Source organism: Strigops habroptila, chromosome 10 (assembly GCF_004027225.2).
Source record: "Strigops habroptila isolate Jane chromosome 10, bStrHab1.2.pri, whole genome shotgun sequence".
NCBI lineage: Eukaryota > Metazoa > Chordata > Aves > Psittaciformes > Psittacidae > Strigops > Strigops habroptila.
This window is the reverse complement of record NC_046359.1, coordinates 31,885,490-31,902,829: the sequence shown is the minus strand read 5'-3', so window position 1 is coordinate 31,902,829 and position 17,340 is coordinate 31,885,490. Positions and strand designations below refer to the sequence as shown.

Sequence of the window (17,340 nt, the reverse complement as noted above, 5' to 3'; positions counted from 1 at the left end):
GAACACAATTTATTTCACAATGGTAAGGAAATTGTATTGGTACGTCGGTGCATGACAGTGCACATGATTACAGCATCAGAATTGTTTACATTTTCTTTCTCCTACTGGTAACCTGTATTTTAATAAAATTGCACAGCACTGTGTATGTGCTAAATCTGAGCACCTCTCTTTGCCCTTGAATACAGCAGCATAGAGAAATGCAGTACCAATGCTTTTAGAAATTTGCCACTGAACAGGCAGGCACAGTCCATGGTGACTTGAAGCCTGAATGAACTCAGGCCCCACAGTGGCTCACTACAGGACCTTGGGTCAGAGCCATGCCAGGACAGTCACTTTGCATCTGAGTTAAGCTTACAAAGTCCTTGATTTAGAAATAGTTTTAAAAGGTATTGGAAAAAGTAAAATTCAAGTTATTGCTCAGTTTAGACAGATAAACTATTTTTTTGGCTAGGTAATAGTTCACCCATTATGCAAAAATTCAACCCAGACAGACTTTTAAAAACATATAAAAGCACCTGCACCTTTTGGCTGATAAGCAAAAAGACACTACTGATTCCCAGCAATAACTGATCTGTGAAGCATATTCTATACCTTTGAAACTAAGATATATATACATGTTTTACCAGCTAATAGACTTACTTACCAACATTCAGGCTAGATGGCATTGTGCTTTAGTTTCCACTGCCCTGTGCCATACTTTCTTTAAAGGGACTTAATTACATACCAACATTAATATTATTAAAATCACATGCTGCTTCTTTCACAATGTCCAAAAGGCAGAGTGCATTATGTGGAAAAGTTAGACAGAAAACCTTTTTTTCCTAAATCTTTGTGCTGTAAAGGATATTACAGAAAGCAAGATTTCTAGTATTAAAGAGAAAAGGGCTTTCCATTTTCCTAAGCAATTAAAAGATGGATATTTAACATGCATTATATTCTTATGAGGAGGATTTATGCTCCACACTAATGAAACAAATAGTTTCTTGAAGTGTTTTTCATACAGAACATGAGAAAAAAGCAGTCCTGCTGCAAATCTCTGCAAAGATTTTGAAGGGCGATATCAGTCATACAAGTGTAAATCCCATTCTTTCACTGGGGATATTCCAGATTACACAAATAAGGCCGAGATTAAAATGGAGCTTTGTTTTTGTTCTGTATGGAAAAAGAAATTGCATTTATTTAAAAAACTTGTATACCTTTCTGGGTAAAAAAAATGCAACTTACCGTAGTGAATCATATGCGTTCTTTTATAACATTAAGCAGAAGGGAAAAAACACTAAACAGAAGGGAAAAACAAGAGCTTAGGAAAATAAGGTAGAAAGCACCCACCTTCCACATAGTTGTCTTCTGTAAGCACATAACAGGGAAGGAGAGAAAAGGAAAACATTCATTAAGCAGCATGCAGACTGGAACTTGCCATTGCATGTCTTCATCATGCAAGGCATCAAACACAACATGCAAGTGCTCCATTGCTACAATCCGGAGGGAAAAACAAAAGCACCAGGGAAGCAGTTTCCTCTGTTTAACAAACTTCACATGATATGAAATAAAACAATACTGTTTCCAAAGTGCAAAAATTGTACAGGATTTACTGCAGCTCTTTGTAAGTTCAATTATTATGAGTCATTTAATCAGAGGACCTTCTTGTAAGACTTTTATAACTATATATTTTAAAGCCATCAGTCATACGTGATAGGGATTCTAAGTTCATTTATCTACTTTCTCATTCTGAATTTTCCTTAATGACCTCTATGAAGTAGATTCTTTTAAACAGATTGAACAAGATAATTTAAGTTTTAGTATATGCTGTGAAGATGTTTCCACAGGCAGCATGGCTGACCCTGTGCTCATTACTGAGGCACTCACTCTGGTCATTGGGTCTGATCTCAAAACCCCGTGTGGAAAAACTGTTACTTAAACTGGGTGGAGTAACTCGGAATTGTAAGATCACATCCCACAGCATTTGTTAGCATCAGAAAGTTGCACATCTTCAATCAATCAATCAGTTCTCTGCCTGGTACAGCTAGCAAAGCCCACAGCAAATTCAGGCATGAGTTCTGTACTCAGATTAGATCAAAGGGCATCTCGCCTAAGTAAAGGCTGCTATCAACAAGCAATAACTTGGCCTTTTACTGCCAACCCAACATCAACATGGGGCACAGGAAAGAAGGTTCCCCCAAAGCCTACAAAGTGAGAGGGGACTAGGAACTGAGCCTCAGCTAATCAAGTGGACAGAACTTAAAAGTTAAGAAACAGGCTCAGTATCCTAGTACTCACGTTAGTCTCTCTAGGGAGGTGATTTGGAGGGAGTATGTCTCTGTTGCCCATTATGATTTTGACTGAGGAGAGGACAGGAGAGAGTACAAAGATACTTCAGGGGAGAGAGAAAATGGGAAAGGTAAAATAACAAAGGAAAAACAACATGGAAGTCAAGGAGATGGACTGTGCAAAACCAACAAAGAAACGGCAGGGTGACAACACCGCAGTCTGACTGCTTGGGAGATCTCTTCCTGCCACTCGTGCCATCTCCACCAACACTTCCTGGGGAGCAAGCACTAAGAAGCAATCACAAATTGAAGCCCAGTTCTGTCATTTAGAGCCATTTCTCATGGTGTCTTCCTACAGGAAAATACCTTGAAAAGTATTTTAAGCAATGTGATGTAAACTACTTTGGCTATTCTGTAAACCAGGAGTCAGTAAAACAACTTACACGGAATTGGGCTCAGTGATATCGCTTAAGCATAGCAATTTCCTGCCAGAATGTGTCACTTTTCCTAATGACAAGCCTTTATAATTTAATGCCACAAAACACCGAAAAATCGCATCGTAACTAGACAGTATTCCAGTAAATAGAGAAGTTTACCACTACTATAAAAGATGAATTATAAGGGTTTAAGTCTCTCAGTTTTTACTTCTAATACACATAGGTCAGACCAGATCAAGTTATTTGGCTTAAGATATTATACATCACCTGTACCATGCACACACTCTAAATTTAGGCTCCTAAAATCTCACTGCCTGAAATTTTAGTTTGTTATGAAGGTGCAAAATGTACAGACTGTACCATGCATTTAGGAAAACAAGAGGCTGAAAAACAAAAAGAAAAGCAGTATGCCTGACGTGAGTAAATATCTGAAGATCAACAACCCAAATAAAGTTCACTGAGAAAACAAAAAACACTCCATTTCACAACATAAACACATTATGTTCTATACACAGCGCAAATTACAGTGATATTTGGGTTATTAGAAATACCTACTTATAGCTAAACTTTTCTGGATTAGCCTTGCTGCTTTAACTTCATATAGTAATTTCCTTGCCTAAAGTACAAAACCCCCCAAAACTTATGAAAAATAAATTAGTTATTTCAATTGTAGTATAATTTCAGGCTCCTACATGTCGCCTTGTTTACTGCACTGCTGGTATATTACAATACCAATACTGCAATAACATCATTTTTAGTGGCCATATTTAGCTTAATATGATTACTTACAACCAACATGTGAACTTGCTAAAAGACTGGTTCTGTTGCTCATTATGTCGAAGGGATAGTTCTGAAAATGACATCACAGGCAGTATCAGATGGTTCAACTTGTCTGGTTACAGGGTTCAGCATATTTTAGTTTATGTCACGGCCCAATTCTTTTTCTTTTTGGTATGTCTTTTTGACAACTGTCACCAGACAGATTTACACTATCTGAGCAGCTTCCCTCAATGTCTGATTGATGAAACTTTTAAGTGATAGTAAATTAAACTGCGAAAACATTTTGAATTAAATAAAATTGAAAGTGTTGAATTCCTGCTCTGTGAATAAAACAGTGTATCTAGATAACCCCCTATACATTAGTAAATAGCCATGAAAAGTCATTCCTCCACATGAATGAGGGCCCCTCACGACAAGAGAGACATTGAGGTGCTGGAGCGGATCCGGAGAAGGGCAAGGGAGCTGGTGAAGGGCCTGGAGCACAAGTGCGATGAGAAATGGCAGAGGGAACTGGGGGGGTTTAGTCTGGAGAAGAGAAGGCTCAGGGTGGACCTTATTGCTCTCTACAACTACTTGAAAGGAGGATGGAGCCACGAGGTAGCTGGTCTCTTCTCCCAAGTAACAGTGATAGGACAAGAGGAAACAGCCTCAAGCTGCACCGGGGAGGGTTGGACTGGATATTGGGAACAGTTTCTTCACCAAGAGGGTGGTCAGGTATTGGAACAGGCTGTCCAGGGCAGTGGTGGAATCATTATCCCTGGAAGTGTTCACAAACTGTGCACATGAGGCCCTCAGTGACATGGGTTAGTGGTGGCCTTGGCAGTGCTGGGGGAACTGTTGCACTGGATGATATTGAAGGTCTTTTCCAACCTAACTGATTCTGTGATTCTACAGATTCTGTCATGATAATTAAGCCATTTTACTGTTTTTTAATCTAAGAAAAAAATTAGTTCAGCTTCTTTATGGTACTTTACAAGGTTTTTATGTTAGATTAGCATTGAGCACTATTATTTACATAAGGTGGTTTTATGATGGCTGATATTTTTCCATATCGCTAATGCTTTGCTTGACTCCTCTTATTCCTGTTTTCTTGGAATTGCCTATTCTTCTAAGCAGAGACTAAGAAACCAGAAGGCTCAAATTCTAAGAGAAATTCAAAGAGGAAGCTCTTTGAAAGCCATGTATACCATCAACATCTTAATTTTGCAGTTTGGAGGGAAAAAATTTTTCCTCATTTAAATCAGCAGTAACTGTGTTTATGTCATTACAGTTGCACTGGTGTAAAATTTATGTACCTGGAGGAGAGAAGAGGTGTATTACACATTTTTCATTCTTTCCTCCAGGGACGAGGCATCCACAACTTCACTGGAAGAAGCAATGACAGAAACATGTAATAAGGCTCTTGCCATTGCTGATGGTCTAGCCAGCCACAGTCTGAATTCATCCACATTTATATCCATCTACCCTGGTGCACCTTACTGCTTACTGAACAGCTCTGTTGGCATCAGTGGAGCCAGGGGCTTTCAAGACCTAAAGTGCCTTCTCCTAGCTGCTGTAGGCATTGGCACCAAATGGCTCTAAGCTTTTTCTGCACCAGCAATGATTTTCGCCAATGCACAGCCCAAGACAAGGGGCTGAAAGGGACTGTCAATGAAACAGCGGAGGAGCAAAACACTCTTAGAGCAACTAGATGACTGGCCAGACAGGTAGCTTTCTCTTCAGAACTCTGACTTCTAGTAGATGTTTAAAAAGTCCTTTATTTTCACATTGCGCTGAGCTACTCCCTTGAAGAACTAGAGTGGTGTTCATCCACTGCTAAGGCTTATTTCCTAGACTTTCCCCCACTAATGACAATACTAAACTGCACTGCTAATTTCTGCACTTAATTCCTTTGGCCAAATTCTGCTCTCAGTATTACTGGTGTAATCTGTTGACTGCACATATTGAGCCAAATATTCGGTTGATTTAAATCTGGCTTGACAGTTGAAATCAGAACTATACAACTTACACAGGCTGTGAATGTGGCTTATTGTCTTCAGATGATTTGTCTCAGGCTGTCCCTACTGAGCTGACAGCAGAATCTGCTCCATGTATTTTGAAGCAAAAACCCCAAAAATTCTAATTATTTTAGCACATTAATACAATTCAGTGATATAAAAATGGGAATCATTTTACATCACATTACGTTTTTACAGTATTTTTTCCTTAATTCAAGAATCATTTTAATATTTAGCGGTGCTTCATAGAAATCTTGATTTTTAAAGAGAAAGTAAGTGACTGTTTATATGTTTTGTGGTTATTTCTGCTATTACATTCTTTTGTCTGCTAAAATATTCACACCTTAGCCACACACAGAGAGCAATATTTGTCTTGACAATTATATAAGAACAGTATTTTCATGATAAACAGATGAAAGAGTACATTAGTATTGTGAAGTTACAGAAACAGCATTCTAGAAATAACAGAATAAGAAATAGTACGTTAGAAGTGGCATTTTTATAGGTTGGTGGGGGTTTTTTCCACATCAAAATAATAGTTCAAAATTATATTTGGCAACAATGAAGGGTATAATACACCACAGATATAGTTTATGAAATTTCATCAGATATTCAGTACTACAAGTAGCGGGGAAGCAGCCTGAAATAAAGCTTATTTTTATGCAGGAATCTTGCAATAAAAATTATGGCTAGAAATTTAAGAGGTTATATTTTAAGTTTGTTTTCCCAAAGAATAATGCATAGGTATACTTCTCTATCAATTCATCTACTTAAAATAACTGTACTGAAAAATGTCATTTCAAGAGGCAGCTTTTTATATGGGACTGCACCCAGCATCTCTTGGATAGTGTAACTTAGCCTGTCCATCAGTTTCTCAACCTGTTAGAGAAATTGTTTTATTTAACAGGGCTTCAAAAGGAAATATTTGGAAAGGATATGAAAACATCAAGTATGTTATAAAGCACAAACAGTTATGGTCTCAGTAATGATGGACTAAAGCAATACATTGAAAATCTGTGGCTACGAGCATTGGTCTTCTCAAGAGCTGTGTGGCTGACAAGTTCCATTAGGATTATTTGCATATTTTAAAAATGTACTTTTGAAATCCACTGTAAATATTGATTGGAATTATTGACGAATTATGAATGATTAGAAATTTATTATAAAGATACCTAGTGCAGGAGACTGATTCTGTTGCAGCCTTCTGCTTGAATATTGAGTAAATGGAGAAGCAGCATTTCCTACAGCTAGGCTTCACGGAACAAAACCTGGGATCCAGCCACAAAATCTGCAAATCCACCAGGTTCTAGAAAAGCGGCCCACAAGTACCTACAATTCCACATGGCCCTGTTAGGTCTGACGTGAAAGTACAGCTTCTCCCACACTTCACACAGATTTGCGTGGACTCATTCAGAGTGGACACCCATTCTAGTGCTGTGGTTAGGAATATATTACCAGGACTCTATTGATTTTTTTTGGTGGAAGGGAGACATTTCAGAATAACAGGAGTTTGGTTCTGTTGTAGCTCCATTTCCTATCTACATCTCTGTGAAGATCCCTTCTCTAGGTGAGGCCACCATTTCTAGAGAGTGCTATGTATTTCCAGGGCATTGAGAATGGAATAATAGCAAGATCATTTAAGCTGAGCTGCTGTAGATGAGCTCCTGGTGTGAAAGAGCAACTAAGGGGAGCACTGCAAGTCTTGAATGCACAGGCAAAGAAATAACAAACAGAAATAGAAAATGGCATTACTTTCTGTGGCATAACTAAAACTATTACTGTGTTTATTTCTGGTGCTCATACATTTAAAAGGAAGTAAAAAATGAAAGATGTTTCAGAAAAAAAACCCAAACAACTTTCCCCACAGTCATTCATGGCATTAAAAACCCTAAGCAAACTCCGCAACAATGAAAGCCCTAAAATGCTCAATCTTTTAAATATATCAAACGTGAGATTAAGAGGTGTCTTGAATCCAGTCTGTAACTATCAATGTTAGGAGAAAGGTTCTTCATACCTGGAAGTCATTTCAACCAGCCAAATGCTAGGATCAAGAGTCAGAATGGTTCAAACTCAAAATCAGACAAAATTTTTCAAGAAAGATTAAACAAGCATTGGGAATATTGGGAACTTCTTCCCTGAAGTCTTAAGACAGAGCCTTTGTCTAATGGAAACTATCTATCAACCATTACTTTTGGGCTGCATTGTACGAATCACTGGAAGAAATTCTGCCTTTTGCTGTTTAGGAGGTCAGGTTATAACAGAACATTCTGGCCATAACTGGGATGAATCTCCATGAGTCTCCAGTTAGATGAGAACGGAAACCAAGCACAAACAGCAGCCAATACTTTGACACCCTGTTAAACACAAAAAGATGTTCAAATAAATTGGTTTCTCAGAACCAATCTCTGCATCATTTGCACAAAGAGCTCACTGCAAAATGTTTGCCATGAAGAATTAAAATATAATGGGTGAAAAAAATTATTCAGACAAATCATTACTATTGTTCCCAACGGGAAAATACCTCCACCCCCAATTTACTTCTACACCCTGTAATATCCTCTAAAACCCTCTCCGGTTGTCTGCAGATGACAGACTCAAAATCAAGAATGAATTAAATCAATTCTCTTTCTGAGACAAAAATTTCATGTACTGTTTGATTCCTATGCAGCTTTATCAGTTTTCTATTGTTTATCATCACAAGTGTGTCAAACATTAAATCATTCAGCATTGCTTTACTTTCATGCTATTAATCTATGATTATTTTATTTACACTTTTTAAATTATTTACACATATTTACAGATTTTTAGATATTGCACATCTGAACAGACTTGTGCTTCTTTGGAGCCACAGAGGTTAACAAATAAGCACATCTTTAATACTTGTATCTCCTTTTTCTCAACAACTTCTAGAAATGACATTTTTAGAACGTTACTTGTCCTCTTCTTTCAATAATTTTTACCATACTTCTAAATAAACTGGGACTGACTCAGGAGAGAGATCATGATGTAAATATAAAAATGACTGCTTTTTTAATTGTCATTATATTACAATCCCAAGAAATTTTACCTTGGCCTTATTTTGCCACCTCATTAGATTTGATTCTTCTTCTCCAAAATGGGTCTGGCTAGTCTCAGATGTACTAAACTTCAGACCTGCTCGCAATATGCCAGTGCTTTAAAAAAATTTGCATCAGTCTTCAGGACAATGTTCTTGCACCTGTGTCATGGCTGTAGTAACCACAACCAGGAATCAAAGGTGGAATCAAAGATGGAATCAAAGGCTTTTCATAACTGAGTTTAGTAATATTAATAATAGAGATAATGAAAGGAGAAATAAATTCATTTGCATAAGTAAAAGTGGTCAAGGAACCACACTCCCTCCCCAGTGTTTTTGTTTCCATGTATAAGCAGGAAAGTTGTGGCTGCCCCATCCCTGGCTGGACAGGGCTTGGAGCAACCTGGTCTAGTGGAAGGTGTTCCTGACTGTGGCAGGGCTTGGAACTGGATGAACTTTAAGGTCCCTTCCAACCCAAACCAGTCTGCGATTCTAGGATCCTATGATATGAAAATGAAACACAATGTAAACCTGGGTATTTCACTCAGTAAGCGGGTATTCTTTAAGAACTGTTGCTCTTTTTCCATTTAGCTTCTGAGGATATTTCTCTGGATTGGAAACATACCATTTCCACTGAAAATTTCTAGGACTTCCACACTTTACTAGATTTCTGCTTTTAGACCTCTTTGTTGTAATCATTAGATGTCTTATTTCCTACCAGAGAGAATGGATGGACTAACTAGAATTAGGGACTGACTTAATTCTTAATATGATCCCCTTTACACGGCCTGTACATCTGCCCGTAACTCCTCTTTTCTTCCTAGCACTACTATTATTCCTATGGATTTTCTCCAATTTAGCCCTGCTGGGTACATGACATGAAGATATACTTTCAGGCTATTCCTATCAAAACCTTTCATACAGAATTAGCTATTGTGACTGGCAGAGACTACTGGCAAGAATAGATTATGTTCTATAAAAGTGATGCAGGGTGATGAAGGTATTTCTATTTGAAGAATATCATTCTTGAAATAAATTTGAAAATTTCATAAAATAATTTATTTCAACAACTTCTTTGAGAAACAGTTGTGAAATGAGGAATAAGTATTTCTCAGAATTACTCCTGCTTGTTTTGGTGTACATGAGGGTAGAACTAGCCCAGTAATCTGATTACTTGTTGTGCTGTGCTTTGTGTGGTCAATTATGTCTATCCAAGAGACTGCAAAATCAGGCCCCAGTTACTATCAGAAGAAATCAAATCCCTGTCCAATCATGCTTTCAGTAAAAGTGGTCTGTTAGACCCATTAATACAATAGGATTAGCTGAGCTGACAGTAAGTAAAAATGCTGTGCAGTTGTTGAACGGCAGAAGTAATTTTCCAAGTGGATGGCAGCTTTACAGAGGTGATGATCCTTTGAATAACATGAACAGGAGTCTCAAAGGAGGAGAGGTCATGTTTTTTGTCCATGAAAATGATACTGGTTTTACACAATGCTTCCTAGAATTTTTCTACTGGTTTTGTATTGTATGGTGAACTGGCAGCTATCTACACTGTCACTATCTCTACTCTGTAAATAAAATATTTTTCCTTTATCATACTGACTTAAAGGGTGATGACACATGACTGCACTTTCTGCCCAACTGAGAGATTCACTCAGGCCCTGACTCTGTAGCTGGATATTTGTGCCTTTCCAGACTAGTACAACACCAACATTAACATACTATATGCAAAGCTAGCCATATTTTTGTGTTCACGCCCTGTCTTTATACAAAAGTGAGGAATGTTTGTGTGCTACCAGTGATGCTATGACTTTAACACAGGTAGCTGAAGATGATTTGCTATGAAGTGTTCTTGAGAGCAGCTAAACATGTAGAAGATGCACTGTACGCAATTAAAAATAGAGTAACAATATTCAAAATCACTTTAGCTAGTCACCATAAAATCTTCTTGGCTACTACTGAGAATCATTCTGGGGATGTGAACTGAGCTGAACTGGCCTTTGGAAGCCTTTAGAATGGTACAGAACAAACTCTCTGCTTGTTTAAATGGGAAATTCCTCACTTCAGTGAGTAGAGCTGTACTCTGGAAGGCAGCATGCTGTAACTGAGTGTTTAATTTGACAGCAAATTAAAATTTAATCATAGCTATCTGTGACTCTGAGTGAACAAAATAGATATCTTTACTTTTTTTTAAATAACTGAACTTAATTTTCTCCTTTACTAGTCTACAATCACTTCAATGCTAATGCTGAATGTTATTCTGATTAATTAGTAGTTACAGATAATGACAATTAAACTAATTACACGACACTTTACAATAAAAAAAACCTCCAACATTTCTTCACTTAAAATCTGGTCATCCTCAGCTAAGGTCAGAATTGATATATTCTTTATTTCCTCCACAGATCTTACAGGAACTAAGCAACAATATTTTTATTGTAGCCACATGAATGTCTGGATTAAGCTCTCATATGTACAGAATACTTGCACATGTTGCCATCAGGAAACAGATGCTTTAGAACAGTGATTTTTATTAATCACTTTGATATGAATTTGTTAAACAGTTATTTTCTTGGTCTAACACTATATATATTGTAACTTTCTTATATCACTACTACATCTTTCCATCACTATTAAGTGATGCAAGAAACTTGCAGACATGAGTTTAAAATAGGTGAAAATGATGGCTCCTGACAAGGAGATCCTGTATCTGACGTGCTTGTGCAAAAACCTCATTGTATGTATATTATGGTTAGCTCCATTGATTTGTCATCTATGACTTCCTGTCTCTGAACTGCACAATTAAGATTTCTAGCAGTAGTACATGTTTCAAGACAGTTACATTTTGCAGACATCTAGAAAATGAACCCAAACCAAGTTAGAGCAAGTTCTTCTCTTCCTAACAGTTTAATCAACATCACTGAATCACAAAATCACAGAATCACAGAAAGGCTAGGGTAGAAAAGACCTCTGGGGATCATCTGGACGGTTTCCAGGATGAGCAGTGAGCCTGGTCGGCCTGTAGTTGCCTGGCCTTCCTTCTTGCCATTCTTGAAGAGGGGGGTGACATTTGCATTCTTCCCGTCCTTGAGTACTTCTCCCAGCTGCCATGATTAATTAAGGATTATCAAGAGTGGCCTTGTGTCCTGGGTTCAGCTATAGCAGTCATTTTTCTCCTTCTTAGTAGCTGGTGCAGTGCTGTGTTTTTGACTTTCAGCCTGGGAACAACGCTGATAACACACCAATGTTTTTAGTTGTTGCTAAGTAATGTTTACTCTGACCAAGGACTTTCTCAGTCTCATGCTCTGCCAGGGAGGAGGGGAAGCCGGGAGGAAGCAGAGACAGGACACCTGACCCAAACTGGCCAAAGGGGTATTCCATACCACAGCACGTCATGCCCAGTATATAAACCGGGAGGAGTTACCCGGAAGGCCTGATCACTGCTCGGGTCGGGCTGGGTATCGGTCGGCGGGTGGTGAGCAATTGTATCCTCTCCCCTTGTTATTTCACTAATCATTATTATCATTGGTGGTAGCAGTAGTGGTTTTGTATTATACCTTAGTTGCGGGACTGCTCTTATCTCAATCCGTGGGAGTTACATTCTTCTGATTCTCCTCCCCATCCCTCCGCGAGCGGGGGGAGGAAGAAGGGGGAGAGTGAGCAAGCGGCTGCGTGGTTCCGAGTTACCGGCTGGGCTTAAACCACGACACCTTGCAATGACATCTGATAGCTCCCTCAGGATTTGTGGGTGCATCCCGTCAGGCCCCATGGACATTTGTATGCCCAGTTCGCTTAAGTATTCCCAGACCTGATCCTCTTCCACCAAGGTTACATCTTTTGTGCTCCAGCCTTTCCCCTTTGTCTCTGGGCATCTAGAAACTACCTACTTGCTGGTAGGAAAGGCTGAGGCAAAGAAGGCATTCAGTACCTCAGCCTTTTCCATGTCCTGTGTCACCAGGTCCCACATTTGGTTGACAATGGATCCACATTTTCCATGGTCTTTCTTCTGTCAGTAATGTACTTATAGTAGCTCTTCTTGTTGTCTTTGACATCCCTCGACAGATTAAATTCCATTTGGGCTTTGGTTTTCCTAACTTCATTCCTGGATGCTTGGACAATGTTTCTGTATTCGTCTCAGGCTACCTGTCCTTGCTTCTACCCTTTGTATGCTTCCTTCTTGTGTTTGGGTTTGGCTAGCAGCTCTTTGTTCATCCAAACAGGACTCCCGGCATTTTTGTCTGACTTCGTGTTTGTTGGGACAGAACTTGTTTGTGCTCGGAGGAGGTGAACCATAAATATTAACCGGCTTTCTTGGACCCTCTTCTCTCCAGGGCCTTACCCCCTCGATCTGCTGAGCAGATCTTTAAAGATGCCAGAGTCATCTCTCCTGAAGGCAAGTGTTGTGAGCTTGCTTCTCAACCTCCTTTGTGCCCTCAGGATGCTGAACTCCACAATGGTAACTGTAGCAAAGGCTGCCTTGATCTTTACATTCCCCATGAGCCTCTCCTTGCTGGTATATGAGGTCCAGCAGACTACTTCTCCTCATTAGCTCTGCTATCATTTGGAGGAGGGATTTATCATTAATGCACTCCAGAAGCCTCCTGGATTGCTTATATCCTGCTATGTTGTCCCTCCAGCAGACAATCAGGGTGGTTGAAGTCCCCCATGAAGACCAGGGCCTGTGAATGTGAAGTTCCTCCCATCTGTCTGCAAAAGGCCTCATCCACTTGTTCTTCCTGGTCAGATGGCCTATAGCCAACACTCACTATACTATTATCTTTGACAGTTCTTAAAGTCTTCCTTACTACCTTTTTTCCTTTCGAAAGGAAATTACTTGGATATATATTCTGATGCTAATATTTATTTTTTCTTTAAACCTACATTACTTTCAGTATAGGCCATGTGGAGATTATTTTTTGTATAGTTACGCTCTGATGTAATTCATCTATCATATCAGCATGGTAGCATGTTGTCAGTGAAAAAGTGGTAAAGCAGCTTATCTACTGTCAGCTCTTATACAGCTTGCAAATTGGTTATAATGACAAAAGATGTTCCATCAGGAAAAATTAATGTAGGATTCTTTAGTGAAGAACTATTCCTGGGCTAAAACTTTATCAGAACCAATTACAGTAATTCCTCACAAAAAGTTGTCTCTGTGATGTATTGCCCGGTAGTACATATTCAGGGGACAGTAGGGAATATTGTAATGACTTTTCATGGGACTGGGTCAAATAGAAATTTAGAAGGAAATTAATGAGAACATCTAAACAGAGAGCTATAGAAGAAACTATGTGAAGAGACATAAATATTATTGGTTGAGTAATATGTAAAAAATGTATCCATTAAAATGTTTTCTGAATGTATTTCTTAGCATTCTTTTGAGGTTACATCTTAAGCATGATATAAAACGGTATTTCTTATATTATTAAAAAAAAATTTTAATAATAAGTGGACTTAGCAAACTGTCCTCCAGGGGAAATCCTCCTCTGTAAGGTAAATCCCAGTGAACAACAGAAATCTTCTTTGATTGTTGGCCCATTATTGAAAGGGGCAAACAAATCACCTGCTTCCTAGTTTTTATTCATGAAGAGGAGGAATAATTCTGAGGTTCCTAAAGTGGAGAACTCCTACATCTAAACCATAATTAAAGTTTCTCCCCAGCAGAATATTTACACCATTAGGCAATTCACAGAATTACAATCATGAAAGCAAGGAACATATATAACCTACATACTTAGTCAAGTTATCAAACCTCCCAAACACCACAAACATTTCTTGCTTTTTGTTTTTTCTTTTTGTCACATTTTCAGAATAAAGAAATAACCTGAGCAACTAACATCAACTAAGAGAAAAACTCATATTTGAACAAGGTGGAATTGTTGTGAGTATATACTGAATACATAGACTACATAAGCATAGGCACATTCCTGTAATAATAACACTTTATGCAACGTAAAATGTGTATAAATGCAATGAATTACAGCCAACAGGATGAACAATAAATGATGTGTTATGGTCCAACTATTAATATATACAGAAATCAAAACAGAAGCAATCTTCACACTGAACACAGGAAAAAGAATTTACTTTACTAACACAAAACTCCTCCAAAATGCCATATCATGCCAAGGGACAGAAATAGGTAACACTGAATTTCAGGAAAAGTATCCTTACAGTTCAACAAAACAACAACTAGTGCATATGAAGATGCTTATGAGCTTGAAAAAGCAGTATCAATTAATAGGAATTTGAATTTGTTGTATGTTCTTTTGTTTAAAGCAAATATTTCAAGGAACTGCAGTTCTATAATTACAGTTTGTTTCAAAATCATAAGGACTGTACAAAAGCCACTAACAATATAACTTGAACTATTTTCATTTACAAAGCTTCTTCTTACAGAATGTTAAAAAGTGCTTGATCCATTTTTTTGTTCTGCTTTTTAAAGGTTACAGCAAATGCCTTCTTGTTTTAAGAAACGTATACTTATTCCAAAGGCATTTGTTACGAAAAACATCTAATGCCCGTAAATAACTTGCTTCTTACAAAAAAATTCAAAGCACATTTCCCAAAACATGCTTGTAATCCATGTAGAACAGCCACCTCATTTTACTTCCATTAAAACAAACCAACTCTCCATCCCCAAAAAGCCATCTGTCTCCAAAAGTACTTTAGAATATCAAGGTCTCAAATGGTTTTCTTTTACCTCTTTGAATGTACCTTTTAACATACAATATTGACAACTATGATTTTTAATCCAGTCTGCATTGTTATTATCATTGGTTTCTGTCGTGGGTCAGTTTTTTAAAATACACCATCTTTGTTTAAAACAAAGTTTAAACAACTTTGCTGTGATTACTCTTTCAGATCTTGATTAATGCTATCTGCATGTATTTCAGGTATACGATGTATCCTAATAAATACTGCAATGAAATCACGTAAAAAGGATGTCTTTTATATAATGTCTTACATGTTTTTTCTGTCTTCAGTAACAAGTAGTCTGATGGGAAGTATAAAATTTAAATAATCAAAACAAGTAAAGTTCTAGTAAAAAGTAAGTAGAGTATAGAAACTGGGCAGGCATAGCTCTGACACACGATGGGATCTTCTTCAGAACCCATTCAGGCGGAAAGAAATCTTTTCATTAATTAATACAGCCTGGATAAGACCTGGATTGCTCCTTGATCTTCATGGTTTATCTGCTGTGCTGACGCTACTTGTCATCTACAACTCCCATTGACATCTCATGGTGAATCACTGGGACACAATGAGTTCATGAGTCCCCTTTTCTGCCACGGAAACATTTCTAATCAATAGCTTTTAGTGTAATGGACGTTACCACAATGCTTTCAAGATCTGGGTTTATGTTGTAGTTAAAATGAGCTTAGTGCCATCTCTAGTGTATAGCTGCTGCTTCACCAAGCAGCACATTATACATCAGATCAAGACTGTCCAAACCAGTATAAGATGAAATAAAAGCAACACAGAAAATGTTCTTCATACGAAATCATCTTGATATGTTTTATTTGTGAATGCCTACATACCCGCATATTTAGATATGATTTGTGATAGTAAAGTTATTAAAATAGGTGCAATAAATTTTTCATCTAAATTGATTTGAGTGAGCATGCAATGGGAAAGTGCAGATTCTGATGGGAAATACGGTTATATAAATCTCCACTGAGATGAGATTGCTACTCCAAATATATGCAGACCAGTGTAAGTCCCTTTTAGCACCAGTTCAAATCTCTGGTTGCAACACTCACAAACACATTTTAAACTGCAATTCTTCTCTTAGAATTGTAATTACATACATTTTGGAGCATAAAAAGAGGAGAAAGGCATTTAGAAAAAAGATCTCGTTCAAGTGCTGGCTATCTTTTTCTCATTTGTCAAAATATTGCAAAAAAAAAAGCTATAGTCACAAACATTAAAGAATATAAGCCAAATCCAATATGGAGTGGAGTACAGATTTAATTTGAATAGAAACAGCACATGCCTTTGAAGTCCCAGCTTCTCCAGAAACTGAAGAACAGGGTTCACACATGCTGGAAGCAAAGAACGGTGGGTACAAAGGAAAGCTGAAGTTCACTACGCAGCACTAACCAGACCTATGCTTCTCCGAAATAAGATAAAAGTCCCACTGGAAATTGCAGACCAATAGGAATTTTCCAACTAGATTACAGGATTGGGCCCTAAAAGCTGAAGTTTGCACAGAGATCTTAGTCATCTCTGTGCAACAGTGGCACATATTTGGTATCATTTACATGAGAAAAGTGATCGTACTCGCCTATGTAAATTGGATATTCCCTCCTGGAATTTGGTAGTTTTCTGAGCAAATACAAGGACTATATGGAAATGAAACAAGAGGAAAAAGAGGAAGGAGAGGAAGAAAAGGAGGAAGAGAAGAAAGAGGAAGAAAACCAAAAACAACAACGAAAATGGAAAAAGAGTAATTTTTTTAAAAAGAAGGGGAAAAGAAGAACAGCAATTTCTTTGGGGAAAACAGTGCATAAGAATTAGTGAAATTTACTTAGCACGCACTTACTCTTGCTGACCTTGAGGGAATTTCTAGGAGTCATTCCTCCCACAAATATTTTCTAAACAATTATAAAGCATCAAAGCCAATTTTATTTTTTTCCACAGGAGCAGTGATTCATTTTTCTTTCTGTATCGATTTTTTCTTTAACAAGTATGTTTACTGGGGCCATTTAAAGGAAATAGCACTGTTGTTTCACATATGCTCCTGTATATCTCTTTGAGTGTACCTCATGGTAATACAAAAGAAACTACACTGAGGTGGGTTG

At 37.8% G+C, this 17,340-nt stretch overlaps 1 protein-coding gene across 35 annotated transcripts in view; it reads right to left on the bottom strand.

Annotated features, from left to right (window-relative positions):
- NRXN1 (neurexin 1) overlaps positions 1–17,340 on the bottom strand; it is a 676,494-nt gene that overhangs the window by 596,031 nt on the left and 63,123 nt on the right. For 26 of the 35 annotated variants that reach the window (XM_030499078.1, XM_030499083.2, XM_030499099.2 and 23 more), the window contains exon 3: positions 1,330–1,347. The exons of the other annotated variants lie outside the window; for them this stretch is intronic. In XM_030499078.1, the coding sequence (XP_030354938.1) occupies positions 1,330–1,347 (18 nt within the window). The remainder of the gene's footprint in view (positions 1–1,329; positions 1,348–17,340) is intronic. 35 annotated transcript variants of the gene reach the window in all.